Here is a 25,711-nt window from a genome sequence, read left to right as displayed (position 1 = left end):
CCACATGTAAGCCCTGGCCAGGATATTGTCCTAGTCTTGCTGCATTTAGATATGGACTGCTTCAGTACCTGAGGAGTCACGAATCATGCTGGACACTGTGCAACTATCAGCGAACATCCCACGTCTGATCTTACGATGAAAGGAAGGTTATTGAAGAAGCAGCTGAAGACGGTTGGGACTAAGAGACTATCCTCAGGAACTTCTGCAGTGATGACCTGGAGTTGAGATGATTGACCTCCATCAACCACAACCATCATCCTTTGTGCCAGGTATGACTCCAAGCTGCAAAGTCTTCTCCCCTGATACCCAATTTTTCACGGGATCTTTGATACCACACTCTATCAAATGCTGCCATGCTTGAACCAAAGCTGTAATAAGGTCAGGAGCTGGCGAAACTCAAACTGACCATCAATGAGCAGGTAATTGCTAAGTAAGTGCTGCTTAATAGCATTGTTGTTGACCCCTATCACTGCGTCACTGATAATCAAGAGTATAGAGGCGGCACGGTGGCACAGTAGTGCCTTTACTGTCTTTCAGCTCCAGAGACCTGTGTTCAATCCCGGATTCAGGGGTCTGTGCGGAGTTTGCAACTTCTCAGCGTGACTGCGTGGTTTCCTCTGGGTGCTGCAGGTTCCTCCCACAGTCCAACGATATGCAGGTTAGGTCGATTGGCCATGTTAAATTCTCTTTAGTGTCCAAAAGGTTAGGTGGGGTTACTGGGTTACAGGGATAGGGTGGAGGTGTGGGCTTAAGTATGGTGCTACTTCCAAGGGCCGATACAGACTTGGTGGGTTGAATGGCCTCCTTCTGCACTGTAGGGATTCTATGATTCTTTTATGATACTGGTGGGACAGTAATTGGCTGGGTGGGCTTGTCGTACTTTTTGTGTGCAGCTTTTTGGGAAGTGCCGCTTGATAGCATTGTTGATGACCCCTTCCACCACTTCAGTGATAATCTCCATGTTTTGGTTGAATCTCCAAGGCCTACAGACTGAATCTTGAATCCACCGCATGATACCTGACAAGGAGATATGCGAACAACAGATTTGCAGGCACCCAAAGAAATAATAAATCATTGAAATCATTGCTCCAAGAAAGCTGGCAACGGGGGAGCCAAACAATTGTTAGAGTAATTGGAGGAACCAAAAATCACTGAAAAATCCAAAGGAAACCACTTTGGAGAGAATCCCTCCATATCCTCCAACCGAAACAACATGGCAGCCACGAGAAGCTCGGCTTCCACTTGGAGTTTGGATTTTTCCGTACTGGCAAGTTGTCCTTATTAAGAAAATGTGCATTAAACTAATTTCACAAAGACCACTGTGGTATTGTAAGGCTGAAGAAGATAGCCCAAGCTAGTTGCCGAAATAGAGGAGATAGCGAGAATGTTCACTTGACATGTCTTGATGTTGCCATCATAAAGTCAATGTCATCGGAGAAAACAATTGGAAGATTAGGTGAAATCTTCAGCAGAATTGGTTACTCTGAATAACTGAACCAGGGTTCGTATCTCAAGAGTTCATAAAATAAGTGAAGGAGAACAGAATTCAACATATCCAGTCGGCTCGTGATCACCCTGCCACAATTCGGCTGGCAGAGTGTTTTGTACTAACAAAATATTTGTTGAAGGTAACCAGAGAAGAAGGTCCATTGTCTAAACATTTGAGTCAATTCCTGCTCATAGGAATACTATGCACTCGAGCCCAAGTTTCTCCAGTGTTGCGAATGGTTAAATGTCAACCATGCGCAACATTTGGTTTGCCACATCCAGCCCAAGGTAAAATAAATTGTTGAGATAAAGCAGCAGGATCAGGTCATATGGCGGAAGAACAAGGTGAAACATTGTGGGTAGATTCTCCATTCCTGCGTCTAAGTTCCGACACCAACGGAGGATCCATGGAGTTCCACGATGGAAAAATCGTACCACACCCACACCGATTCTGCTACCCGTGAGGGGCTAGCACCAACACTGTGTGAAACATCTGCGAAACACGAATGGGAGAATCGGCAGGTCCGTGCTGGACATTCACAGGGCTGACGAGCTGCAGCCGCGCGTACACTTACACCTCCCACACATGCACCGATCATGCCTGAAAAGATGGTGCCGGTTGTGCTGGGCTGCGTACCCATCCATCCCGACCACACAACCCACCTCCTGGTCACCCCCCATGACTCCCCTCAGCCCTGGCAGAAACCGCTCGCCCAGCGGCACGACTGTTTCCGGTGCTGGACACTGTCCATACGCCCTCCCTCTCTCCCCGCAGCCACCACACCAGGCTCACGACTGTTGAGGCCACATGTGGCCTGCACCATTGAAAATTTGGCCCATCGGAGGCGGATCATCGCGGGTGGGCCCAATAATGAGATGCGAATGTGGTTGCAACTACGCGGCAATGATGCCGATTTGGAGGGGGCAGAGCATCGTGACCTGAGGTTAAGCTGGCGCCTGCAGCGATTTCGCCGTTAGGAGCTATTCTCCGCCTGATTGTGGTACCCGATTTCAGCGTTGGGCAACGGAGAATCCTGCCTCGTGCTTTTCGCCAGGGTCAAGGAGTTCTGGCAAGAAATTATACCACAAGTGAAAATTAGATTCCTGGCACCATTTTAGCACAGGCAGGACCAGTCTCCTACACTGTAAAAACCTGAGATGATGCAACTTGAAGAAGGCATGTCGACCAACTTTTGGCAATAAAAACCAATCCGCCAGAGGCAGAACCGACAGAGTCCAAATCCAGCTGTGCCAAGAGACAACCTGGGTGTTCCTGAAAATCTAACACCAACCAAACCAATTGGGAAAACCAACACCTCAATTGCGAATCAAACACTGAGTCAGTGACAGATCACTATGTCGATTCCGGTTCAGATAACCACTGATGAAGCTCACACCAAGCTAAAAATGTCAGAGGTTGTAGCAAGTACCAAAACGTAGACGCCTGACGTTCATCACAACCATACAGAGAACAATGACCTCTGGAATATCTGACCTACTTTCTGCTCAGTAAGAAGTCTTACAACACGAGGTTAAAGTCCAACAGGTTTGCTCCGAATCGCTAGCTTTCGAAGCACAGCTCCTTCCTCAGCTGTGCTCTGAAAGCTAGTGATTCAAATCAAATCTGTTGGACATTAACCTGGTGTTGTAAGACTTCTTACTGTGCTCACCCCAGTCCAGTGGCAGCATCTCCACGTCATGGCTACTTTCTGTTGTTGTTGATTGATTGTTCATGTTGCTAATTGATGAAACATGAAATAAAATGAAAATCACTTATTGTCACAAGTAGGCTTCAAATGAAGTCACTGTGAAAAGCCCCTAGTCGCCACATTCCGGCGCTTGTTCGGGGAGGCTGGTACGGGAATTGAACTGTGCTGCTGGCCTGCCCTGGTCTGCCTCCAAAGCCAGCGATTTAGCCCTGTGCTAAACAGCCCGTTAGTTGTTAATGTTGCACAGTTTATTGTGTCAGGGACCCTTGTTTTAAAGGGGGAGGAAATGCTGTGTATTAATCGTATTTTTAGTGTTTCCTCACAAGCAGCATTGTAGCTGAACAGGGATACTTGTTTGCGTCGGCAAATGGGCAGTCTAACATGGCGTCGCTGTATCTTCTAAATAAAGCTCTGTATTTTGATTGCACCTCCAAGGCCTGCTGACCTAATCTTGAATGCACCAATTTACAGTGAACCTTACCTGGATGCTTACCATTACAGAGACCCCCTGCCTGGAAGCCCTCCTTTAGAGACCCCTGTCTGGAAGACCTCCATTAGAGACCCCTGCTTGGAAGCCCTCCAGTACAGAGACCCCTACCTGGAAGATAAAGATTAGTCCCTGTGTAATTGCATTAAGACATACCTGCTCCTGTACTCTAATCCTGTCTCTGTGAAGGCCTCAATACCTTTTGCCTGCTTGACCGCTCACTGCATCTGAATGCTTACTTTCAGTGACTGGTGCAGAAGGATACACAGGTCTCACTGCACATTTCCCTCTCTCAATCTACAGTCATTCAGATGAGAATCTGCCTTCCTGTTTTTGCTACCAAAGTAGATAACCTCACATTTATCCACACTGTACTGCACCTGGCATGCATTTGCCCACCTACTCAACTTGTCCAAATCATACTGAAGTATCTCTGCATCCACCTCACTGCTCACCCTCCCACCCAGGTTTGTGTCATCTGCAAATATGGAAATATTACATTTAATCGCCACATCTAAATCATTAATGTATATTGTGAATCACTGGTGTCCTCGCACCGATCCCTGCAGTACCCACTGGGCACTGCCTGATTGGCTAGCATTTTCCCATTGTATTGAAGGACTGTCTGTCTCCACTGGAGGGATAAGCTCATAAAGATGCAAATGACATGTCCATTCCTTTCAATAGTCCTTTGTAAGTGGACCTTGACACACCCAGGTGTAGAATTCCGTGAAAAACATGTCAACAATGCAATTCATGTAATAACATTCCAAAAACGTCGACTGATAATTCCAGACATCAGCTCACTTGTGGCAGCCATTTTTAGTCAGTGTCTACTGTCTTTAAATTAAAATGTTCCTTTGAACAATTTTGGCTAGCTGGTGATCACAATTTCCCGTTATCATGACAGGAACCACGACTTACCCAGATTAAATGTTTATCTTTCAGTCCATTCATCATTTCAAGGTAAATGGAGCTTCACATTCCCCCATATAAAAATTATTGAAACAGATCTTCTTCCCATTTCCCAAAAGAACTTTAAGTGCTTTTAAAAAAAAAAGTCTGCAAATATTTGCTATTTTTTTTGTCAGCTCTTTCCATTTACAAGGTGACCACTGTGACGCCTGTTTCCACTTTGACCTGTCACAATGGCTGGATTTCTGATGCTTTCCAGTTATTGCAACAGACTCGAGCTGTGTTCCTGGCCTGATCTCTCCTTCTGCAAATCCGCATTGATTGAAATCCTGTGGCGCTGGATTTTAAAGTTTTTTTTGCAAGTAAAGAATGCTTAGTTCCATGCCTGGAGGTATAGATTGGAGCAGCCTTTAAAAATGGCATTCCAATTTCTATAAAGCTGATGTTGATGGTAGGGCAGGCGACATTGTGTGACTAAGTGTCAAATAATATGGCAGGAAAAGCAGGCAGTGGAGTCGGTGGGCTCCCCACCACTTTTCCTGCATGAGTTTACTCAGTCAAACAGACTGAAAATTCCTCCCATACTTAAACTATTAACTTGTTTCATTTTGGTTTAGCTCAGTTCAGTGCTCCATCTAGTGGGTTTTTTGAATACTGGTATATGTCATGTAAGACACAGTTGTGCTACTTTGTAAGTAACTTCTTCTGTACTGACATTATGCTCAACTATAAGGTGGTTCATTGTTTGCTTGAATCCATACTTCAGATGTAATTTGATCTCCCTCCCCCTCCCCCACCAGATCCTGCAGATTTCTGCCATATTGGATGAAGAAGCGGAGATGGATGAACAATTCTTGATTACTTTGTTTGACCCTACCGGAGGGGCTAGACTGGGAGAGAAAGTACAGACCCTGATAACAGTCCTTCAAAATCAGGCACCATTAGGACTTTTCAGCATCTTCCCAATAGAAAACAGGTCAGAAAAATATACTCTATATAGTTAATAACCTTTGTCAATATCTTTGGAGCCTACTTTAAAAGCCTACCCTCAGAGCCTATGTTGAAACATCAGCTTCAATTTGCATTCTGTATATTTGTTATCCAACTAATGAACACTCCCCAGAATGTGCCAGCCAACAGTTTGTGGAAATGGTTATTACCCCAAGTCATCAGTAGTGCCAAAGCTTGGCTAATTATTCCGGACCAAAATTCTTAGACACTGTAGGAAATAAATTATTTTCATATATGTTTTCAAACAACCACCTTTGCTTTCAGGTTGCTTGAGACATGTATCTAGATTTTAATAAAAATAGCTAAAGAACTTCAGATCCCACTGACTATCGTGGGCATGTTGGTGTGAGTGCCCTGTGCTCACTCTGTGTGAAGACTGAAATCTTGGAGGTGGTGGGTGGGCACTGTGGTTCAGACCTTTCAGATTTTAATTGTATAGTTTGAAATAATCTATAAAGCTTTTTTGACTCTGCAGCCCTGCAGTGCACGATCTCTTCCATCGTTTAATCTAAAATCCAATATTCGGAGAATCTCCTGCTCAATATTTGGGTTACTTGTCACAATTGTTTATTTGTATAATTTGCGCTGTTTCGCAATGTGAACATAGAGCAGAATGCTCACAGGTGGTCTTGCTTTTAACTACACTCATCATAATATAATGGATTTTTAAAAAGCATGTATTCTTATTTAATCATGCTTGTTTATGATTTAATTATCCTGCACCAATAAAAAAACAAGGAGGCAGTTTACCAACTTATTAATAATAATGTATTATACAATTTTAAAGGAAAGTTTAATTTATGTGGCAAAATCTTGTCATTTCAGTGACAAGTGGCAAAACCTCTGTGTCTTGAAGAAAACATGGTAATTCAACCGCCGATATTTAGTATTTGAATTTCAGAAACACCAAGTAAAAATTAAATATAATGAGTGAGAAAACACGGCTGTTCATTCCTGCAGTAGACAGAGTATTTAAGATGCTGAAACTGGCAACTTTGAAATGTGCTTTGGTAATGTCTATTGCCTTTTGGCTGACAAACATGACTGCCTGTTCTGAACAAGGATGTTTTAAGTCATGGGGACCATAATTGACTTTTCCTATATAATTAAAAAATGATGAATGAAGACGTGAGTCTCTTAGGACAACCTAATTTCCACAGAGTAGAATCCATTACCTCAGTCTCATTAGTTTTCTATGAGACAATATACCAGCATTTCAGCTGTTAGAAATACCAGCCATAACAAAGACTTTAATTTTAAAAAATGAGGTGCAAATTTAATAAGGGCAAAACAGATTTTGGTTTCATCAGGCTCTTAGCAGGAATCACGGAAATGTACAACATAGGCTATCTGAATAATAACTGGTTATTTTAATTAAATTATAAAAGTGTATGATAACTGGACCGAGAACTGTGAATGGCCATAGAATTGTATCTATTCTAATGAAATCTAATTTAAAAACCAAAAGTAACCAAAATAAAGTTGATAATAGGATCATCAAATTTCATGGTCAAACCTCTCAGTTGAAAAAATATTCTATCATACCAGTTAAATTACTTTCAACCAAACTCCGAGGTCCAGCTCTAAAAACTAATTTAATGTTCCTCATGCACCAGCCTAGATAATAAGGGCTGGAGTTTCAAGCAGGTTTTGAGTCACCAACGTTAATCCTGTATGAAGGTCCTGCTCCACAAGGTCATCAGCGTGTCCTCTGATGCAATATTTTAGAAAACAGCTTCCTAATCAGCCACCTCTGAGCTGGCCATCCTGTTAAGGAAGGCAGGTGGATGCTGCTGAGGCAGGCAGGGAGGCGAATGTGGAGGCACCTCAGTATGGAGGCACCCCTAAGCCTGCTGTTATGGGTCAGGGTTTAGAGAACACCAAAGTATATCATGAAGTTCACCTCATCCCACAACTTTTCATAGATTTTGGTTATGGGGAGCAGAAGGGCTCACTTTACAGGTGTGATGCAACAGATATCTAAGTATTTAAAAACAAAACAATGTTTATTCTATGAATTCAGACTTTATAAACACACAGTAAACAGTTTATCAACTACCAACACTGATAATCCCCACAGATACAATACTCTATAGGTGACCCTTAACAACTTTCCTCACAACATCCATAAGTCATAAAGACTCTTTTTAACAAAGACAGCATGTTTGAAATCTCTACAAATAGCAGGTATCACTTTTAAACCATCAAGTGATCTGAACACCTTTTTAAACATACAGAGAGAGACTCCAACATCCTTGTAGTCTGAATACAGCTTTCAACTGAAAACAAAACTAAGACACACTGCAGCTCCCAGCTCAAAACAAAAGTGAAAGTCGGAGTCACATTCCAGCTCCACCCACACTATGATATCACTGAAGCTATTTGATAAACACCCATTTCTTAAAGATACACTCCCATGACACAGTGGAGAAATAATTAAATACAGAGTTCTACAGCTTGTTAGGGTGAAAGGAGAAACCCCTTTGCAGGACTAGTGAAGGACAGGGTTGTGGTCTTCCATCCCTGTGGCCTTGTCATTGGGACAGGGGGTCATCGTTCCAATGCCTCTCCTTGCCCCTACACATGGCGTAGGGCTGCTCCAATGTGGGGAATATAACAGTGCAGGTGTAAAATGGCCTCAAAATGGGGCTTCATTTGTTCTAATTGGCTTCTCACTACTGTGGACTCGGCAGCTGACTATCCCTGCTAGCTGCCCTGGGGAAGGACCCCAGGAGGCGGAAATGTGTTGGAGAACAGCCTTATTTGTCCCTGCCCCCCAATATTTTCTTAGACCCCCCCCCTTCTTCCTTGCTGTCTCCCTCACTCCCACCCCCTTCCATCAATCCAACGCCATCAGTATTGGAAAACCCAGCCCCAACCCCATCAGTGTTGGAAAACCCAGCTCCTTCTGCACTGTAAATTCTATGATTCTAGTATCAATTGTTAGTGGGTTCCCCAATGCGCCAGCTTTGTGTCTGACCATTTTGCAGGGTAACCCTTTATATTTACAATGTTGGCTTGCACTTCAACTATTTCACTTTTTAAAGTTAGAATGTTTTACATCTTTGTTGTTTTATTTAGGACTCGCTCAGTGATTGTGGAGGAAGGCAATAGCACTTTGTATTTAAAGGTTTCACGAAGTAATGGTTTGGAGAATAGAGTCACTGTGGAGTGGGAGACACAGGCTCAAACAGCATTTGGATTAAGTGAGTTGTAGAATTGCAACTGCTATATAATGATTCGTAGCAAAACTGCTCCAAAATGTTACATATAATTCTAATTTAATAGTTAAAACTTTAACTTGCTGAATTAGTCAAAGTATGGAATATTACATTACCAGTTAAAAATATTTTATCTGGAAGAGTTTGCACAATAATAACATGGCGGAATTTCTGGGCTATTGTATTTTAATTATTATAATTTATTTTATATTTTATCTCCTTTGATTTTATAAATTTCCCATGCTTCAATTCATTGCTTAAATGACAAATTAGGATGCTAAGATTTTTTCCTGGTCTTTGACAATGTTGTTTTAGAACAAGCCCTGAGTGTTGGTTGAGCAACCTTGCTGAGTTACATCATATTGCTCAGTGAGAGGTTAAATGTGGCCAACAATCCATTGTACCGCTGTCCTGATGTGCATAATTGTACTTAATGTACAGTTTATTGTTGAAGCAGTATCTGTGTATCTTTTTCCTTCTGCTCAATGGTTAATTTAGCAAGAAATGTCACTGTTTGCGCATAGTGTTGAAGGTATCTTTGTTAAGCCAATTTGTTTTGCGTGTTAATTTATTGTTTAACATATTCCTGGGATTAATTTAAATTGGAAAATTAAAGTGAAAAGCTGATTGTGCAGGGCACTACCAAAATTAAAAAGATAAATCAGAAAGTGGTGATTAAGTGACATAATTCTTCAACATCAAAAGCTCGCTGATTGTGGGTGGGAGGTAGAACTGAAGCGGGCAACGAGTTCCATAATGCTGGGAGAATTTGGAATTGGGGGAAGTTGTGACAATTCTTGGGGCAAATTCCCAGCTCCACCGTGGCGGGTTTTCCCTGCAGCGGAGGTGGCTCGCCATTGGCTGCCGGCGGGATTCTCCAGTCCCAGGGAATCGATGGCGATTTACATTCCTCACCTGCGCAGCCGTAGAGGAGCCCATGGGGGTGGGGGTGGGGAGAGGGGTGGCAGCGGCTTCAGCGCAACCAGACGATCTCGCCGGCAGGAAGGGCTGGAGAATTCCATCCTTGATTCTGAATTGTCGGAGTTACAATTGACTGTTGGCGATAGTGCAGGTAGGGCACTTGCTTTACGTCTCACCTGATATTCATTTCCAATTAATATTACACACAACATGAAGCCTTTTTCCCTTTAGCACATACTCTTTTATTTAATTTAATTTTTAAACATTTAGCTATATCCATTTTAAAAGCTACTACAGATGCGGCTTCCACTGTTGTTTTTGGTCCTTAAATCCTGTCACATATTTTTCTTCCTCGATGTGTTCTTAGTTTCATTTTATATTTATGCCTTCTAACTACCAACTCCTTGACCTTTATCAAAAACAGCACAGTTTTGAGCACTTCTATTAGATCTCCTAAACCTCTATATCCTCTTTTGATTTTTCCTCACGTGTACTGAGCTTTTTTGGTATCTGTCTGCTCAGCCCACTAACTTTCTATTTGCTCACGGTTGTTTACAGTCCACATTACATGTAACCAAGTTCTTTATTTTTGTATAATTTGTGAATTTTTATAGTAGCCGCGATCCACTGGCCTACTCGCGCCCGACCCAGTGATGATCCGAGGCTGTTAAATCCCACCCTCAGAATTTGTCCCAAGAATTGTCACAACGTCCCCCAATTCCAAATTGTCCTAGCATTATGGAACTCGTAGCTCACTTCAGTTCGACCTCCAACCCACAATCAGCGCGCTTTTGATGTCGAAGAATTATGTCACTGAATCACCACTTCCTGATTTATCTTTTTAATTTTGGTAGTGCACTGCGCAATCAGCTGTTCACTTTAATTTTCCAATTCAAATCACTTGCATATTCAAGTGAGTAGTTAATCACACTTGAACATGTCTATGCTAGAGTTACCCAAGGTGCAGGATCAAACAACCTTAGCTCAGAGACACTGCCATGGCGCCGTTTAGCACTGGTTTCCACAAATGTGGACCAGGTGTAATGGCCCTGGGGGGGAGGGGGGGGAGTAGTCGGCTCTGGGCAGAATCATAACTTGGCACTCCCAATGCCACCTGGGTAACTTGGCACTGCTAGCCTGGCACCCTGGCAATGCCACACTGGCACTGTCAGGGTGTCCCGGTGGCACTGCTAGTTTTGTCTGCCAGGGTACCAGGCCGACAGCGTAAAGGTGCCCATGTGCCAGGTTGCTTGTGTGGGGGATCCGGCCTGGGGATGCCTTGCCCTCATGAGGTGGAGTTCAGGGGACTCGAGCATCCCCTAATTGGTAAGTTGGAGCATTGGGGGGGTGGGGGGGGGGGTGTCAGGAGGCCACTGGGGAGGGGTCGAGAGATCAGTGTGCCATTTAAAAATGGTGCCCAGATTTCTTCCTGCACTGGCTCCTAATCGAGGCCTCAAAAGAAAAGGAGAGTCCCAATTAATAGCGGGGCTATTCTCAGTGCTGCAATCAATGGGAAATATCCCGCTAAACAAGCTCAAAACGTGAGTCCCTCCCCCAATTAAATCACACTCATTTTCTCCCATTAGCTAAACCTGCATCATCAATGTCCTGTGGCTTTAAAGAAGTGAGACACCAAGTAGACTGGTATAGTTAGAGCTTAGAAGATACTAGAAACTTCAGTCGAGGACTGATCATATACAACACTAGGTATAAGAAAGCAAGAATGGTGATGATTGTGTTGTTCCTCGTATCTTAATAAAGCTCGTAGTCTCAAGTGTGGAGAAGATGCTTTATTGTGAGTTCGTTCAGTTTCCAGAGCTCGACCTAGAACTACCTTCCAGTGCTAACTACCAGCTTTGCTTGCTGTGTGTCCTGCTTACCAGCCCGCCTGCTGTGAAGAGTGTGTCCTCACTTCCTGTCCTGATCTATTTATGTGGCTCTCCCGTGCTCCCTCTAGTGGTTGCTCAGTTGTGTTGCATCTGGTTAACTTGTGATCACCACATCCTCCTTTTTCTCTTAACATATTTTCTGAACATCGTTAAAGAAAATTGTACATCCTGTCCCAGTGTATTTATAGCTCTCCCGCTCGTGTTTGCTCTGTTGTTTTTGTATCTGGTCAATCTACGATCACCACATCCCCCTCTTTCTCATTACATAGTTTCTGTACATCATTAAGGAAAATTATACAAAACAGTAACTTATGATATGCGTATCTATACAAGTGATGATGCTATTGCCTTAGTTAACAAAGCCAATGTATTTATATGTCCAAACTTAATAAACACATTTATGAGTCCAAACTTGATGAATTTGTTCAGAGCTTTTTTAAATTTCTTTTTGTTGTTGATGACGTGGTGATATTGATATTGCAAGTCCGCTGTGAATATTGTTGGTGTTCCTTGTTATCTTAAGTACCCAATGCGTCATCCCGAGGTGTTTGCATGGTCACATCACTGATGTTGACTGGCATGGACTTTTTTTTTGTGCTTGTGGTGTTGATTTATTGTCTCATCCGCCTTGGATGCTGGTGTGCTTGCTTGTTCTGGAGCAGACGTGAGTTTGTGCGATTCGTTGTCATCCCATGACATGTTTGTAGTCTTGTTATCGTTTTGCAGTGTGCTGTGGCATCGTCCATCATGTGCCAAGTAGTGCCATTGTGTACAAGTCGTTGTTTCATTGCTGTTGTTTCTGTCGTTCCTGTTTTTGTTGTTTCCGTACTTGTCGCTGTTTTTGTCGTTTCCGTCTTTGTTGTTGTCGCTATCTTTGCTCCTGACTTTGTTGTGTTTGTTGCCATTCTTGTTGTTTCTGCCTCTGTCGTTGTCGCTATCTTTGTGCCTGACGTTGTTGTTTGTCTTGTTGCGCTTCATGTTGTTTTTGTTCTTGCTGTGTTTCTTTTGACTTTTGTTTTTCTTGTTATACTCTATGAGTGTCCCGAGTGGATAATTTGAGTCATTGAGCATTCCGTCTCGCGAGTGGTGCGAATGATCTGATGTTGCATCGGTGCAGGTGACATCAATCAGTTGTGGAGAATTGTATTCCGCATCTTTGCTTTCTTGGTGCTCGTCTTCCGGAGTCAAAGTCTTCTTGATTACATTTGACGCGGTGTCTGTGGACTCTCGGCGCTCCTCTTCTGGAGTCCAAATCTGCATGATTTCAGTTGACGTGGTTTCTCTAGACTCTTGGTGCTCCGCTTCTGGAGTTAAAATCTTCATGATTTCTGTTGATGTTATCTCACTGGACTCCAGGTGCTCCTCTTCTGGAGTCAAAATCTGCATGGTTTCTTTTTGTTTGATGTCTCTGGACTCCAGGTGCTCCTCTTCTGGAGTCAGAATCTGCATGGTTTCTTTCGGCATTGTCTCTGTGGACTCCAGGTGCTCCTCTTCTGGAGTCAAAATCTGCATGTTTTCTGTTGGCGTTGTCTCTCTGGGCTCCAGGTGCTCCTCTTCTGAAGTCAAAATCTGCATGTTTTCTTTCGGCATCGTCTCTCTGGACTGTTGGGTGGCCCGACTCTGTGCTTCTGTACAGACAAGCTGAGAACTGTCAGTCTCACTGTGATCCTGTACGTCGAGTGCGAGCACCTTGTCACTGTTTTCGCTCTGTGCTTCGGTACAGACAAGCTGAGAACTGTCAGTCTCACTGTGATCCTGTACGTTGAGTGTGATCACCTTGTCACTGTCTTCGCATGCAGTGGGCAGAGGTGCATTATCTTCTTCTTGTTCCTGTGAGCGTGTTGGACTTTCATAGTCCGCTCTTTCTTCTTGTTCCTGTGAGCGTGTTGGACTTTCATAGTCTGCTCTTTCTTCTTGTTCCTGTGAGCGTGTTGGACTTTCATAGTCTGCTTTTTCTTCTTGTTCCTGTGAGCGTGTTGGACTTTCATAGTCCGCTCTTTCTTCTTGTTCCTGTGAGCTTGGTAGACTTTCATAGTCTGCTTGCGGTTGCTCAGGTACAGCGGGTTTACCTTCATGGTCTTGTTCATGCTTGGTGTCCGCCCGGGAGTGTTTGCTTGCATCCCTGTTGGCGTCTTTCATCACTCGCACTGTGGAGCCTGTCATCGCTCGCTCCGTGGAGTCTTCCTGTGCTCTCTGTGTGGCGTCGTCTTCGTCTTGGGTATTGCTGTCATCCAATGTATCGACGAGCTGCCATGGCACCATGGTGTTGGATTCATCCACCATGAGTAGAGTCGTGTTGAGCTTTGCAACGGTGTCGCTGATGCTGTGATCAGCATGTCCAAATAACTCCTCCATGTCTGAGTAGTATTCTTTGAAACCCATTTCATCTTCGTTGGCTTCTTCTACCACGAGTTGATTCGTGTTGAACTTTGCGACCGTGTCGCTGATGCTGTGATAAGCATATCCGACTGACTCAGCTGTGTCTGAGTAGTATTCTCCGAAAACCAAATCATCCTGGTTGGATTCTTCTACCACGAGTTGATTCGTGTTGAACTTTGCGACCGTGTCGCTGATGCTGTGATAAGCATATCCGACTGACTCAGCCATGTCTGAGTAGTATTCTTTGAAAACCAAATCATCTTGGTTGGATTCATCTACCACGAGTTGGTTCGTGTTGTGCTTTGCGACCGTGTCGCTGATGCTGTGATAAGCATATCCGACTGACCCAGTCAGGTCTGAGAGGTAATCGTCGAAAAACAAATCATCTTTTGTTGTTTCGGAATTCTTTTTGTTCGTTTCACTGTGTGTGGTGAAGGCAGCTTTTTCCAAGGTTTTGTGCAAGTTGTTTTTCACTGTTGGTTTAAGTTCAGGCGTTTTTCTGTGTTCTGAGGCAAGAAAATTTGGTTTTACCACTTTAAGTGTCTTGTTTTCAATTTTCGGGCATTTCCCTTTTAAGTGGGCGTGGTCAGGATTCTCAGATGTCATGACGTCACGCGTAGGAACGACTTGCACATGCGCAAATCGGCTTTCTTTCCTTGTGCGGTTCGGTGTCCATTGCGCATGCGCGGCTTGCGCATGCGCATGACGGTCCGCGACGAAGACTTTTTTTGACTGCGCATGCGCGGCTTGCGCATGCGCATAACGATCGGCGCCGCGATCTTTTGTAAACTGCGCATGCGCGACTTCCGGTTCCGGCGCATGCGCGACTTCCGGTTCCGGCGCATGCGCGACTTCCGGTTCCGGTGCATGCGCAACTTCCGGTTCTGGTGCATGCGCAGACGCGATTTGTAGTTCTTTGCTTACCAGAGACTGCAAAATGTGCTCCGACGCCATTTTATCGCGGATTTCAGCGTTTTTTCTTTCTAAAAGTTGTAGGTTACCTTTTCTTTCCGATCTGGACTGGATTTCAGCGTTTTGGCTTTGTGAAAAATTCATGTTATTTCTTCTTTTTGATCTGTACTGTGCATTCGCGATTTCCTGATCTTTTTGTGATTTTTTAAGTCTTGCATCACTCAGTCTCTGTCCAGGTTGGACTGTGAGCATGCCTTGCTGTTCAAATTTCTCACAGTACTCTTCAAATTTGTTTAGTAACGTTTGTAAGCTGTTCCTGTCTTCACCTTTTGAGTGTTTAAATCCATTATACACTTTCCTATTGACAGGCCCTTCGATGAGAATTGCTATTTTAATTTTGTCTGAGGCTTCTGCAACATCATTAGCTATGAGATAAAAATCGAACATTTGTTTAAACCTTTTCCAGACATTTCTTACATTACCAGTCGTGTCCAGCTGAGGTGGGTATCCATGCCACATCCTCGAATTAGCGATGTCTTCCCCAGTCAAATGTCCAGTAGGAGATTTCCATGCCATTTTGTGCTTTCTGTATCTGCAGCTGAGTTGTCCTGTCGTAAGCGTCTGAAATCACTGCTGGTACCATGTGTTGTTCCTCGTATCTTAATAAAGCTCGTAGTCTCAAGTGTGGAGAAGATGCTTTATTGTGAGTTCGTTCAGTTTCCAGAGCTCGACCTAGAACTACCTTCCAGTGCTAACTACCAGCTTTGCTTGCTGTGTGTCCTGCTTACCAGCCCGCCTGCTGTGAAGAGTGTGTCCTCACTTCCTGTCCTGATCTATTTATGTGGCTCTCCCGTGCTCCCTCTAGTGGTCGCTCAGTTGTGTTGCATCTGGTTAACTTGTGATCACCACAATGATGACATCTAGATAAAGGGTGTTAAATTTCCTCCTGTAATGGTATGGGAGTCCTATAAAGCTGTACTTTTCTGCCCTGTGCCACTGGCTACTTCCTGCTGGATTAGGAAGTTGTATGTGGTGGTTTCCCTTGCAAGAGCCAGAAGACCTTATATGGATGCAATCTTGAGGTCACACAGCCTAACCGGCTAACGAGATGCCAGGATTTGAAATTTGGTCAACACTTGTGCTGTCCTGTCCGTAAGATATGAAAAAGATCATACACTATTTCAATCAAACCTTACTTTCTGCCTTAAAAATTAACTTTGCACCAAAACATGGCTGCTACAGGTAACAGTACTTAAAAATTGTCTGCAGTTCTGGAAATTTCCAACCGGAATTACAGGACAAAGCTCAGCCCTCATCCTTGTGAAATCTTATACCTATCATCATGTGGATCCATTACAATCAATAAAACAAGGGAGCAGCAGACAGGATGCCTTCCCAACAAGAACTTCTAAGAAAGAGAAAGAAAACCATTGAAATGTGCTATAACTGAGAGGTGCTAAAAGCCACCATCTATCTTAAAATGAACAATGAATCCTGAGCAGAGACATAGAAACTGATTGTCAATCTGAAACTGACGCATCAATGGGCAACACCAAATGACCTAAGCTTCTCTGCCTTTGTAAAGTTTTAGTGTTTCCCTGGACTCCCAGGGCAGCTTAGTGTTGATATCCAGCCTGTCAGCACCAAAGCAAGACTCTAGGCTGACAATATAGCTTGCCTCAAGTCTAAATCTCCTTGAAACATCATTTTCTGGAAGATTCATGCCATCACCGTGGAACAGACCAAGACGTTGCGTACCAACCTCACCTTGCTGCGAGATTACTAACTTTGAAGGAATTCTGCAAGTTCGACATTCAGCTAGCTGGACCCACGTGACCTTTAACTCCTATGTCATTGACCTATGACATTCTGTAGTCAAACATTCATGTGTATTAATATCCTTCTTTTTTTTTTGTTTAAGTTATTCCTAGTTGTAAAACTCTTCTTTCCTATCCCCTTCTAGTGTGCTTGTGTGTTTGTGTGTATATAGTTGCGACAACGATTCCTTGGGTTGAAATGTATGAATAAACAATACATCTGATTTAACGAAAAAGAGAGTTTTCTGCAAGTCCCTTTAAAATTGACACCACAAGCAAGAATTCTAGGAAAACACACTACAGCCTGACTTAAAAGTTAAAACACCTCTGCTTCCAGACAGATGGAGAAAGGAATTTTGTTTGTGCCTCTTCCCTGTCCATAACAGGGCAGGGAACTACTTGTTGTTCATGCTGCACTCAGCTTGCAGATAAGATAACATATTAGATCTTTTTCAATTGCAAATTGCCTGGAAGTACTTTGGAGTAGCCTTGGAGATTTTGGTGCGTTTTTAGATTTGTCTGAGTGTTGCTGTATCTTCACAGTTGGCGAAGAATACCTGCACACCTGAAGGCAGCAAAACGTTTTGGGGTGGTGGTGGTGGTAGTGAAGGGGGGGGGGGGGGGCATCAGTGACAGTGCCTCTGGATCTGCAGAATGAATGACGAGGAGAAGGAGCAGAGTTCTGCACAATCTCTGTGTCAGGAGGCTGGCTGGCATGCCAGCCATTGCACTCAGTATCTCCATGTGTATATCATCAGTGTCTTTTTGTATGCTTCTTAAGTATAGTGCTCATCCGAGTCCTCTCAAGCAGTATTCGCCTGCCAGGTCACCCTTTGGTGAGCTGGCAACCAAACTATCTTTCCCTCCCGTAGCCCACTTGTGACTAATGTCTCTCCATATGTTGGATCCCCCCAACTTGCTTCCAAGATATGTGCAGTGCCAGTATCCGAGCTGGTGGGCTGAGAGTTTTTGATTAATTAACAGGGCCTTTTCATTAATGCTGTGCTTTTTAAAACACATATTTACGGGATTTGGGCATCGCTGTCTCAGCCAGCATTTGTTCCGATGGTGTGTGGCACCAGGGGGAAGGCAACCCCTGTACTCCCAAACCCAGGTGCTGTACTAATACGAGACGGTGATACAAGATGGTGCATAAGTCTAGCAATATGCTGCTGTCCTTGAAGCCCTGGTTGGCATGGAGATGGAGGGCAAGAACCAGTAGAGTATGATGTGGAGATGCCGGCGTTGGACTGGGGTGGGCACAGTAAGAAGTCTTACAACACCAGGTTAAAGTCCAACAGATTTATTTGGAATCACGAGCTTTCGGAGCGCAACTCCTTCAATGATGCAAGATGATACTTTGAATGCAAATCATTGCAAGTAATTAAGTATTTACAGGTCCAGATGGTGTGACTGGAGATGGAAAAAATAATCTCAGTTTAAAGAGGTGTGAATTGTCTCAAGCTAGGACAGTTGGTAGGATTTCACTAGCCCAGGTCAGATGGCGGGGGTGGTGTAGATGTTGTGATCCAGGATGAAGCAGATGAGTTGTAGAATTGCATCTGGAGATTGGCAGTTGCCGTCTGTCATGGGGGAGGCTGTTGCAGCAATGCCGTTGTCATGGGGGAGGCAGGTGTAGAGTGTCAAGACATCCATTGTGACGAAGAATGTTCCTGGTTCAACTGTTCCATGGGTGCCCCCACCATCTGGCTTGGGCTTGCAAAATCCTACCAACTGAGCTGGCTTGAGACAATTCACACCTCTTTAACCTGTGATTATCCCACTCTCCAGTTGCACCGTATGGATGTAAAGACTTGATTACCTGCAAAGACTTGCATTCAATGTATCATCTTGCATCATTGACTTTGTCTATATATGTGTTTGTGAAATCTACCTCTTCGATCACCTGATGAATGAACTGCGCTCTGAAAGATGGTGATTCCAAATACTGTGCCCAGTAGAGTATGAACAGCACATCATGACAGAAAGGCTTTGTTGCACTCACCAAGTCACTAGCGAACTGAAGACTGCCTTGGGCACGCCACACATTGGTAATTGGGTTTTAGACTGAAGTAATTTCATGCTGGCGTGATGTACGATTGGAAGGCCTGATGGGATGCTGCCGGACAGCTGTTTTAATGAGGATTCATGAGATGTAAATTAATAAAACTAGTATTCACGTTGCCAGCCAACCGGACGACCAACCCTTCATTGAGAGAATTGCAGTGTGGTTTTATGCCGGCAGGTTCCTGACTTTGTGGCTCCTGCTAGATTCTCTGCCCGCCACCAAACCTGCCGTGGGTGGGATGGGAGAATTCCACATGTTATGTTCTCCTCTGCTCCCTTCTATGATGTGTCATTTGTCTTGAGAAAGGACAGATCCTGCCATAGCTGAATAGCTGGCGATATGTAGAGACAGCAAGAGATGAATGTAAGGCAGGCACCAGTGGTATGTTTGTGATAATTACTTGCAGTATTTGGATGTTAGGACTGAGTCCTGAGTGACATGGACTGCTGCTAGTTGAGTAATAGCGTGGGGCACATTGGGCAGTGTGAATGTGTTGAAGTGTGGTGGATATCAGGGGCGGAATTCTCCGACCCCCCGCAGGGTCGGGGAATCACCCGGGTCCGGTGTAAATCCCGCCCCCGCCGTGGCTGGAATTCTCCACCACCCGGGAATTGGCGGGAGCGGGAATCGAGCCGCGCCGGTCGGCGATTCTCCGGCCCACGATGGGCCGAAGTCCCGCCACTGTCAGGCCTCTCCCGCCGATGTGGTTTAAACCACCTCTGTGCCGGCGGGATTGGCGGCGCGAGCGGGCCCCCGGGGTCCATGGGGGGGGCGCGGGGCAATCGGACCCCGGGGGATGCCCCCACGGTGGCCTGGCACATGTTTGGGGCCCACCGATCGGCAGGTGGGCCAGTGCCGTGGGGGCACTCTTTTTCTTCCATTGCCGCCATGGCCTCTACCATGGCGGAGGCAGAAAAGACCCCGTCCACCACGCATGCGCCGGTGGTGACGTTAGCGGCTGCTGATGCTCCGGCACATGCGCGGCTTACGGCGACTGGCGAAGGCCTTTCGGCCCGCCCCGACGCCAATCGGCGTGACGCCAAAGGCCGTTGGCGCCAGTCGGCGGAGCAGGAGCCAGTCCGGCGCGGGCCTGGCCCCTAAAGGTGCAGAGAATTCTGCACCTTTGGGGAGGCCCGACGCCGGAGTGGTTGGCGCCACTCCGCTAGGCCGGGACCCCCGACCCACGGGTAAGGGAGAATTTCGCCCCAGGTGTCAAGTGAAAATGCTGAATTAAATATATTTCAAAAAAATGCTCCCACCACAGGGTTCCAGCTTGGTTGGTGGGCACTGAGAAATGCATACAGTATCCACAACGCCCATGCAAGTTAGGCTCTCTCCCCAATCCGGCACACCTTGTTATTCCTAAGCAAAATCAGGGCCAACAGAATGGTTGTTTGAAGGGTCAGAAGAATTGCTTTCCTTCTGAAAATAATCAACATAAACTTTCAAGAAAGCAAATGATTTGGGAATAAAATATGTTGAAGAGATGGCAAGAGAGACTACATTTACAAAATTGCATCCTGAGATAGATTAGAATTATATCATCAGGGCCAGAGATCTTACTTGGCCCTGATGGGATCTGGTTAAAATAAAACTTAAAGCTGAAACAGGAATGAAATTGTTCACCAATCTAATCAAAACTCATGTTGACAGAAAAAATCAAATCAAGAAAGTTAATTTTTGTTTTACCAAATAAGTGGGATGAAAGAAAGGTAAATAATGAAAGAGAAGTGAATGCTAGGTGGGAGAAGAATTCATCAAAGTTAAAAATGACAGCGGATGATGGACCAGGATGATGTTTTTGGAAGGACAGGGAATTGCAGCTGATTTTGATAGCAAATTATTCTGTCCTGCTTAATATGTATTGTCAATTAATCTACTAATTAATATGCAAATTTATTTTATTTTTTCAGAGGGTGATATCGAAGTGCTATCCACATTGCAGAATTTTCCTGAATCATTCGGCTCAGGTTGGTGTTTTGTGACATTAAACAATACCCTGTTTGGAATTTTTCTTCGAATGTCTAAAAGCAGCTCCAACGCGGATGCTTTATCAATACTTTACCAATGGCAGGGTGTATTTGTCCCAGTGCAGGTAAAAAAACTGATTATCCATTATTCCTATTGGAAATGAATACTTTAACCTTTTTAACTCTTTCTGGTAATCTGTGAAATAACTAAGAAAATATGATGTCATTGTTGTTCTCTCAGAACTTCAAAATATGGAATCCCACAGGATGCACAACCTTCATAAGAAATGATGCATCCTACATAATCATCACTCACAGTGGAATAACAGGAATGGAAACATCCAATAACAGCGTTTACAGGTTTACAGGGCAATCTGAATTAGCATTGGTATGATCTATATATTGTCTCTTGTTTTAAAAAAATATATATTTTTATTAAGGTATTTGCAAAATTTTCATAACAATAACAAAAACAATAACATTAACATAGTAAAATAAACATTTCCCCACCCTACCCAATCTTCACACACCTCAACCATCGAACATCTATCAGCCCGCCGCCCCCCCCCCACTTCAGAAGGCTGCTTCTGCCGACATTTGAATTTTCCCCGAGAAAGTCGACGAACAGCTTCCACCTGAGAGAGAATCCCAACATTGACCCTCTTAAGGCAGACTTTATTTTCTCGAGGCTGAGAAACCCAGCCATGTCACTAACCCAAGTCTCTACACTCGGGGGCTTTGAGTCCCTCCACATTAGGGGCTGGTTTAGTTCACCAGGCTAAATCGCTGGCTTTTAAAAGCAGGCCAGCAGCACGGTTCAATTCCCGTACCAGCCTCCCCGGACAGGCGCCGGAATGTGGCGACTAGGGGCTTTTCACAGTAACTTCATTGAAGCCTACTCGTGACGATAAGCGATTTTTCATTTTTTCATTAAAGGGATCCATCTCCGGGCTACCAGGGAGGCAAAGGCCAGGACGTTGGCCTCTTTCACTCCCTGAACTCCCGGATCTTCTGACACTCCAAAGATCGCTACCTCTGGACTCGGCACTACCCGTGTTTCTAGCACCGTGGACATTGCCTTCGCAAACACCTGCCAAAACCCTCTGAGCTTTGGGCATGCTCAAAACATGTGGACGTGGTTTGCTGGCGTTCCCGCGCACCTATCTTCTGTCCTGAAAAACTTGCTCATTCTCGCCGCCATCATGTGTGCCCGGTGGACCACCTTAAATTGTATTAGGCTAAGCCTGGCACATGATGAGGAGGAATTGACACTGCTTAGGGCGTCCGCCCACAGACACGCCTCTAACTCTCCTCCTAGCTCGTCCTCCCACTTGCCATTAAGCTCCTCCACCGGGGTGTCCTCCACCTCCAACAGCTCCTGGTAGATATGCGACACCTTCCCCATCCCTACACAGGTACCAGAAATTACTCTATCCTGTATCCCCCATGGCGGCAGCGGCTGGAAGGCCAACACCTGTTTCTTCAGGAAGTCTCGCACTTGCAAATATCTAAAACCATTCCCTGGTGGCAGTTTAAATTCATCCTCCAGCTCCTTCAAGCTGGGAAAGCTCCCATCTATAAACAGATCCCCCATTCTTCTAATCCCTGCCCTCTGCGAGCTCTGGAACCCGCCATCCAGCCTGCCCGGTACAAACCTGTGGTTGTTACAAATCGGGGTCCAGACCGACGCACCCTCCACCTTATATCTCCTCCATTGCCCCCAGATCCTCAGTGCCGCCACTACCACTGGACTTGTGGAGTATTGGGCTGGAGGGAACGGCAGAGTAGTTGCAGAAGTTCGGCAGCACCAACCCACCCTCCCCCCGACTACGCTCCAACAACATTTTCTTCACCCGCGGGGTTTTATTCACCCACACAAGCCTCTTGTTTTTAATTATTAATTTAAATATGAATCAACAAGCTATTTAGAGTTGTTTTTGACAATGAAATATTGTCACAAGGGAACAATCTGAGGAAGTATAATTGATTTCATAAGATCATAAGAATTAGAAGCAGGAGAAGGCCATTTGGCTCCCCCATTCGTTAAGGCCACGGCTGATGTGACTGTGCCTTAACTTCGCTTTACTGCCTGTACCCAAAATCCCTCTACTCCTTTGTCAATCCAAAATCTGACCACCTCAATCTTGAATATATTAAATGACTCGGCCTCCACTGCTGTCAGTGGAAGAGAATTCTAAACACTAACGACCCTCTGATGGCTCCTCATTGCCGTATTAAATTTAAAAAGGGCAGCACGGTGGCCTAGTGGTTAGCACAACCGCCTCACGGCGCTGAGGTCCCAGGTTCGATCCCGGCTCTGGGTCACTGTCCGTGTGGAGTTTGCACATTCTCCCCGTGTCTGCGTGGGTTTCGCCCCCACAACCCAAAAATGTGCAGAGTAGGTGGATTGGCCACGCTAAATTGCCCCTTAATTGGAAAAAATAATTGGGTAATCTAAATTCATAAAAAAAAAATATATATATTAAATTTGAAAAAAATAAAAATTTAAGAGTACCCAATTCATTTTTTCCAATAATGGGGCAATTTAGCGTGGCCATGCCACCATGCCAAACAATGGTATTCCATGCCCAGTCACCCATTATATACTGTAGAAAATATACATCCATTAGTGTTTTAATAGGTGAAACTGCAGGTACTTACAATCAAGCAATATGTTCTCTGGGGCTCCTGCGCTTTTGAACTCTAATGGGTGTCAGGGCTGTCAGCCAAGAATACATGATGAGACTTGGCTGAGCACTCAAAATCTAATAGCCTGATGAGCCGCCTGAGCCCCAAGGAAAACGTTTATTGATAGATGAGGCTCTTTGGTTTCTGCTGTCAATTTCGTGATGTTTATTTAATAATAATAACCTTTATTGTCACAAGTAAGCTTAGATTGACTCTGCATGAAGTTACTGTGAAAACAAGATGAAGAGGTTTTGTAATCTCTTCTAAAGTTATTGCAACTTTAAAGGTTGGATGATTGACACTTGTTTTGAGTTGCAGTGAAAATAGTTTTTCCTTGAAAGAAAGTTGAAACTTACCAAATGTTAACTGTTTTTAAAAGCCTTTTGTTTTAAACATCCTACTGTCATTGCATGGTTCATTTTCTCAATACAGCCTATGTGGGTGAATGGGCATGAAAATGCAATAGCTTGGCATGAGGGGATTGAGGAGACATAGGATTTGTTTTTTTTGGGAGGGGCTTACCTTGGCATGGAGGGGGTATGAGGTGCCATAGGGGTAGTTTGGCGGACTTTACCTCAAAATGAGGAGGCATGAGGGAGGAACTTTTGAACTTTGTCCCCTCCTGCAGACTTCAGATCTCAGAGCTCTTGAGATGTCTGTTATGCTCCTCGGTCTGTTACAGACATCTAAAGACGCTGAAAGATGCCCTCGTTGAACGGGATATGGCACTCGACTCATCGATCGACAGTTCCAACCGCCAACCGCACTGACCTCCTCAGAAGACAAACACGGGGCACAACCGACAGAGTACCTTTCGTCGTCCAGTCCTTCCCCCGAGCGGAGAAACTACGACATCTTCTTCGCAGCCTTCAACACATCATCGATGAAGTCGAACATCTTGCCAAGGTCATCCCCACACCCCCACTACTTGCCTTCAAATAACCATTGTTTGCAGCAAACTACTCAGCCTTCAGAACAGCGACCACGACACTACACAGCCCTGCCATGGCAATCTCTGCAAGACGTGCCAGATCATCGACCATTACACGTGAGAACACAACCCACCAGGTGCGCGGTACATACTCGTGCGACTTGGCCAACGTTGTCTACCTCATACGCTGTAGGAAAGGATGTCCCGAAATGTGGTACATTGGCGAGACCATGCAGACGCTGCGACAATGGATGAATGGACATCGTGCAACAATCGTCAGGCAGGAATGTTCCCTTCCAGTCGGGGAACACCTCAGTAGTCAAGGGCATTCAGCCTCTGATCTTCGGTAAGTGTAACTAAGGCAGCCTTCAGGACACGCAACAACGCAGAATCGCCAAGCAGAAATTTATAGCCAAGTTCCGCACACATGAGTACGGCCTCAACCGGGACCATGGATTCATGGCAGGAGCTTGCCACGCCTCCTTTGACAATTATTATCATAGAATTTACAGTGCAGAAGGAGGCCTTCTAACCTGCACATCTTTGGACTGTGGGAGGAAACTGGAGCACCCGGAGGAAACCCACGCACACACGGGGAGGTTGTGCAGACTCCGCACAGACAGTGACCCAAGCCGGAATCGAACCTGGGACCTTGGAGCTGTGAAGCAGTTGTGCTATCCACAATGCTACCATGCTGCCCAAACCTCCCAATATCCCCAAACTCATGAACTCTGTCACTGAGAAGGACTAGGAAAGCAGACACATGGGAACACCACCACCACCTGAGATTGGCCTCAAAGTCACATGCCAAGCTGACTTGGAATTCTCTTGCCATTCCTTCACTCTCGCTAGAAAATCCTGGAACTCCCTAATAGTGCTGTGGGTATACCTACACCAGATGGCCTGCAGCAGTTCCAGAAGGCAGTTCACCAGCACCTTTTGAAGTGCATGTTACGGTTGGGCAAAAAATTATGGCCCAGCCAGTGACATCGAGATCTTCTAGGAAAAAAAAAGCTGATGTCTGCTGAGGCAGCAATAAAGTTGTCCGGGGCACACTGAGTATTAGAAAATAGGTAAATCTTTTATTGCTGTTGCTGGATGTCTGGTAACTCCTGCTGGGTGGTATATATATTTAAGCCTGACCCCTAGGTGCCACAAAAATACATAGGTATGAGTGATCTCAGTGCATTCACATCTTGAAATGAAAATCGCTTATTGTCACGAGTAGGCTTCAGTGAAGTTACTGTGAAAAGCCCCTAGTCGCCACGTTCCGGTGCCTGTCCGGGGAGGCTGGTACGGGAATCG

At 44.9% G+C, this 25,711-nt stretch overlaps 1 protein-coding gene across 8 annotated transcripts in view; it reads left to right on the top strand.

Annotated features, from left to right (window-relative positions):
* Nucleotides 1–25,711, top strand: part of adgrv1 (adhesion G protein-coupled receptor V1) — an 838,553-nt gene that overhangs the window by 285,213 nt on the left and 527,629 nt on the right. For 7 of the 8 annotated variants that reach the window (XR_005461637.1, XM_038805279.1, XM_038805283.1 and 4 more), the window contains 4 exons: nucleotides 5,400–5,575; nucleotides 8,692–8,816; nucleotides 20,731–20,912; nucleotides 21,029–21,175. Coding sequence is in view for 7 of the 8 variants with exons in the window: in XM_038805279.1 (XP_038661207.1) it covers nucleotides 5,400–5,575; nucleotides 8,692–8,816; nucleotides 20,731–20,912; nucleotides 21,029–21,175 (630 nt within the window). In the remaining variant the exon portion in view is untranslated. The remainder of the gene's footprint in view (nucleotides 1–5,399; nucleotides 5,576–8,691; nucleotides 8,817–20,730; nucleotides 20,913–21,028; nucleotides 21,176–25,711) is intronic. The other variant, XM_038805282.1, reaches the window with a different exon arrangement.

The sequence above is a fragment of the Scyliorhinus canicula genome, chromosome 8 (genome assembly GCF_902713615.1).
Source record: "Scyliorhinus canicula chromosome 8, sScyCan1.1, whole genome shotgun sequence".
Lineage (NCBI taxonomy): Eukaryota > Metazoa > Chordata > Chondrichthyes > Carcharhiniformes > Scyliorhinidae > Scyliorhinus > Scyliorhinus canicula.
Note: the sequence above shows the minus strand (reverse complement) of the source record. Positions and strands in the feature narration are given on the sequence as shown.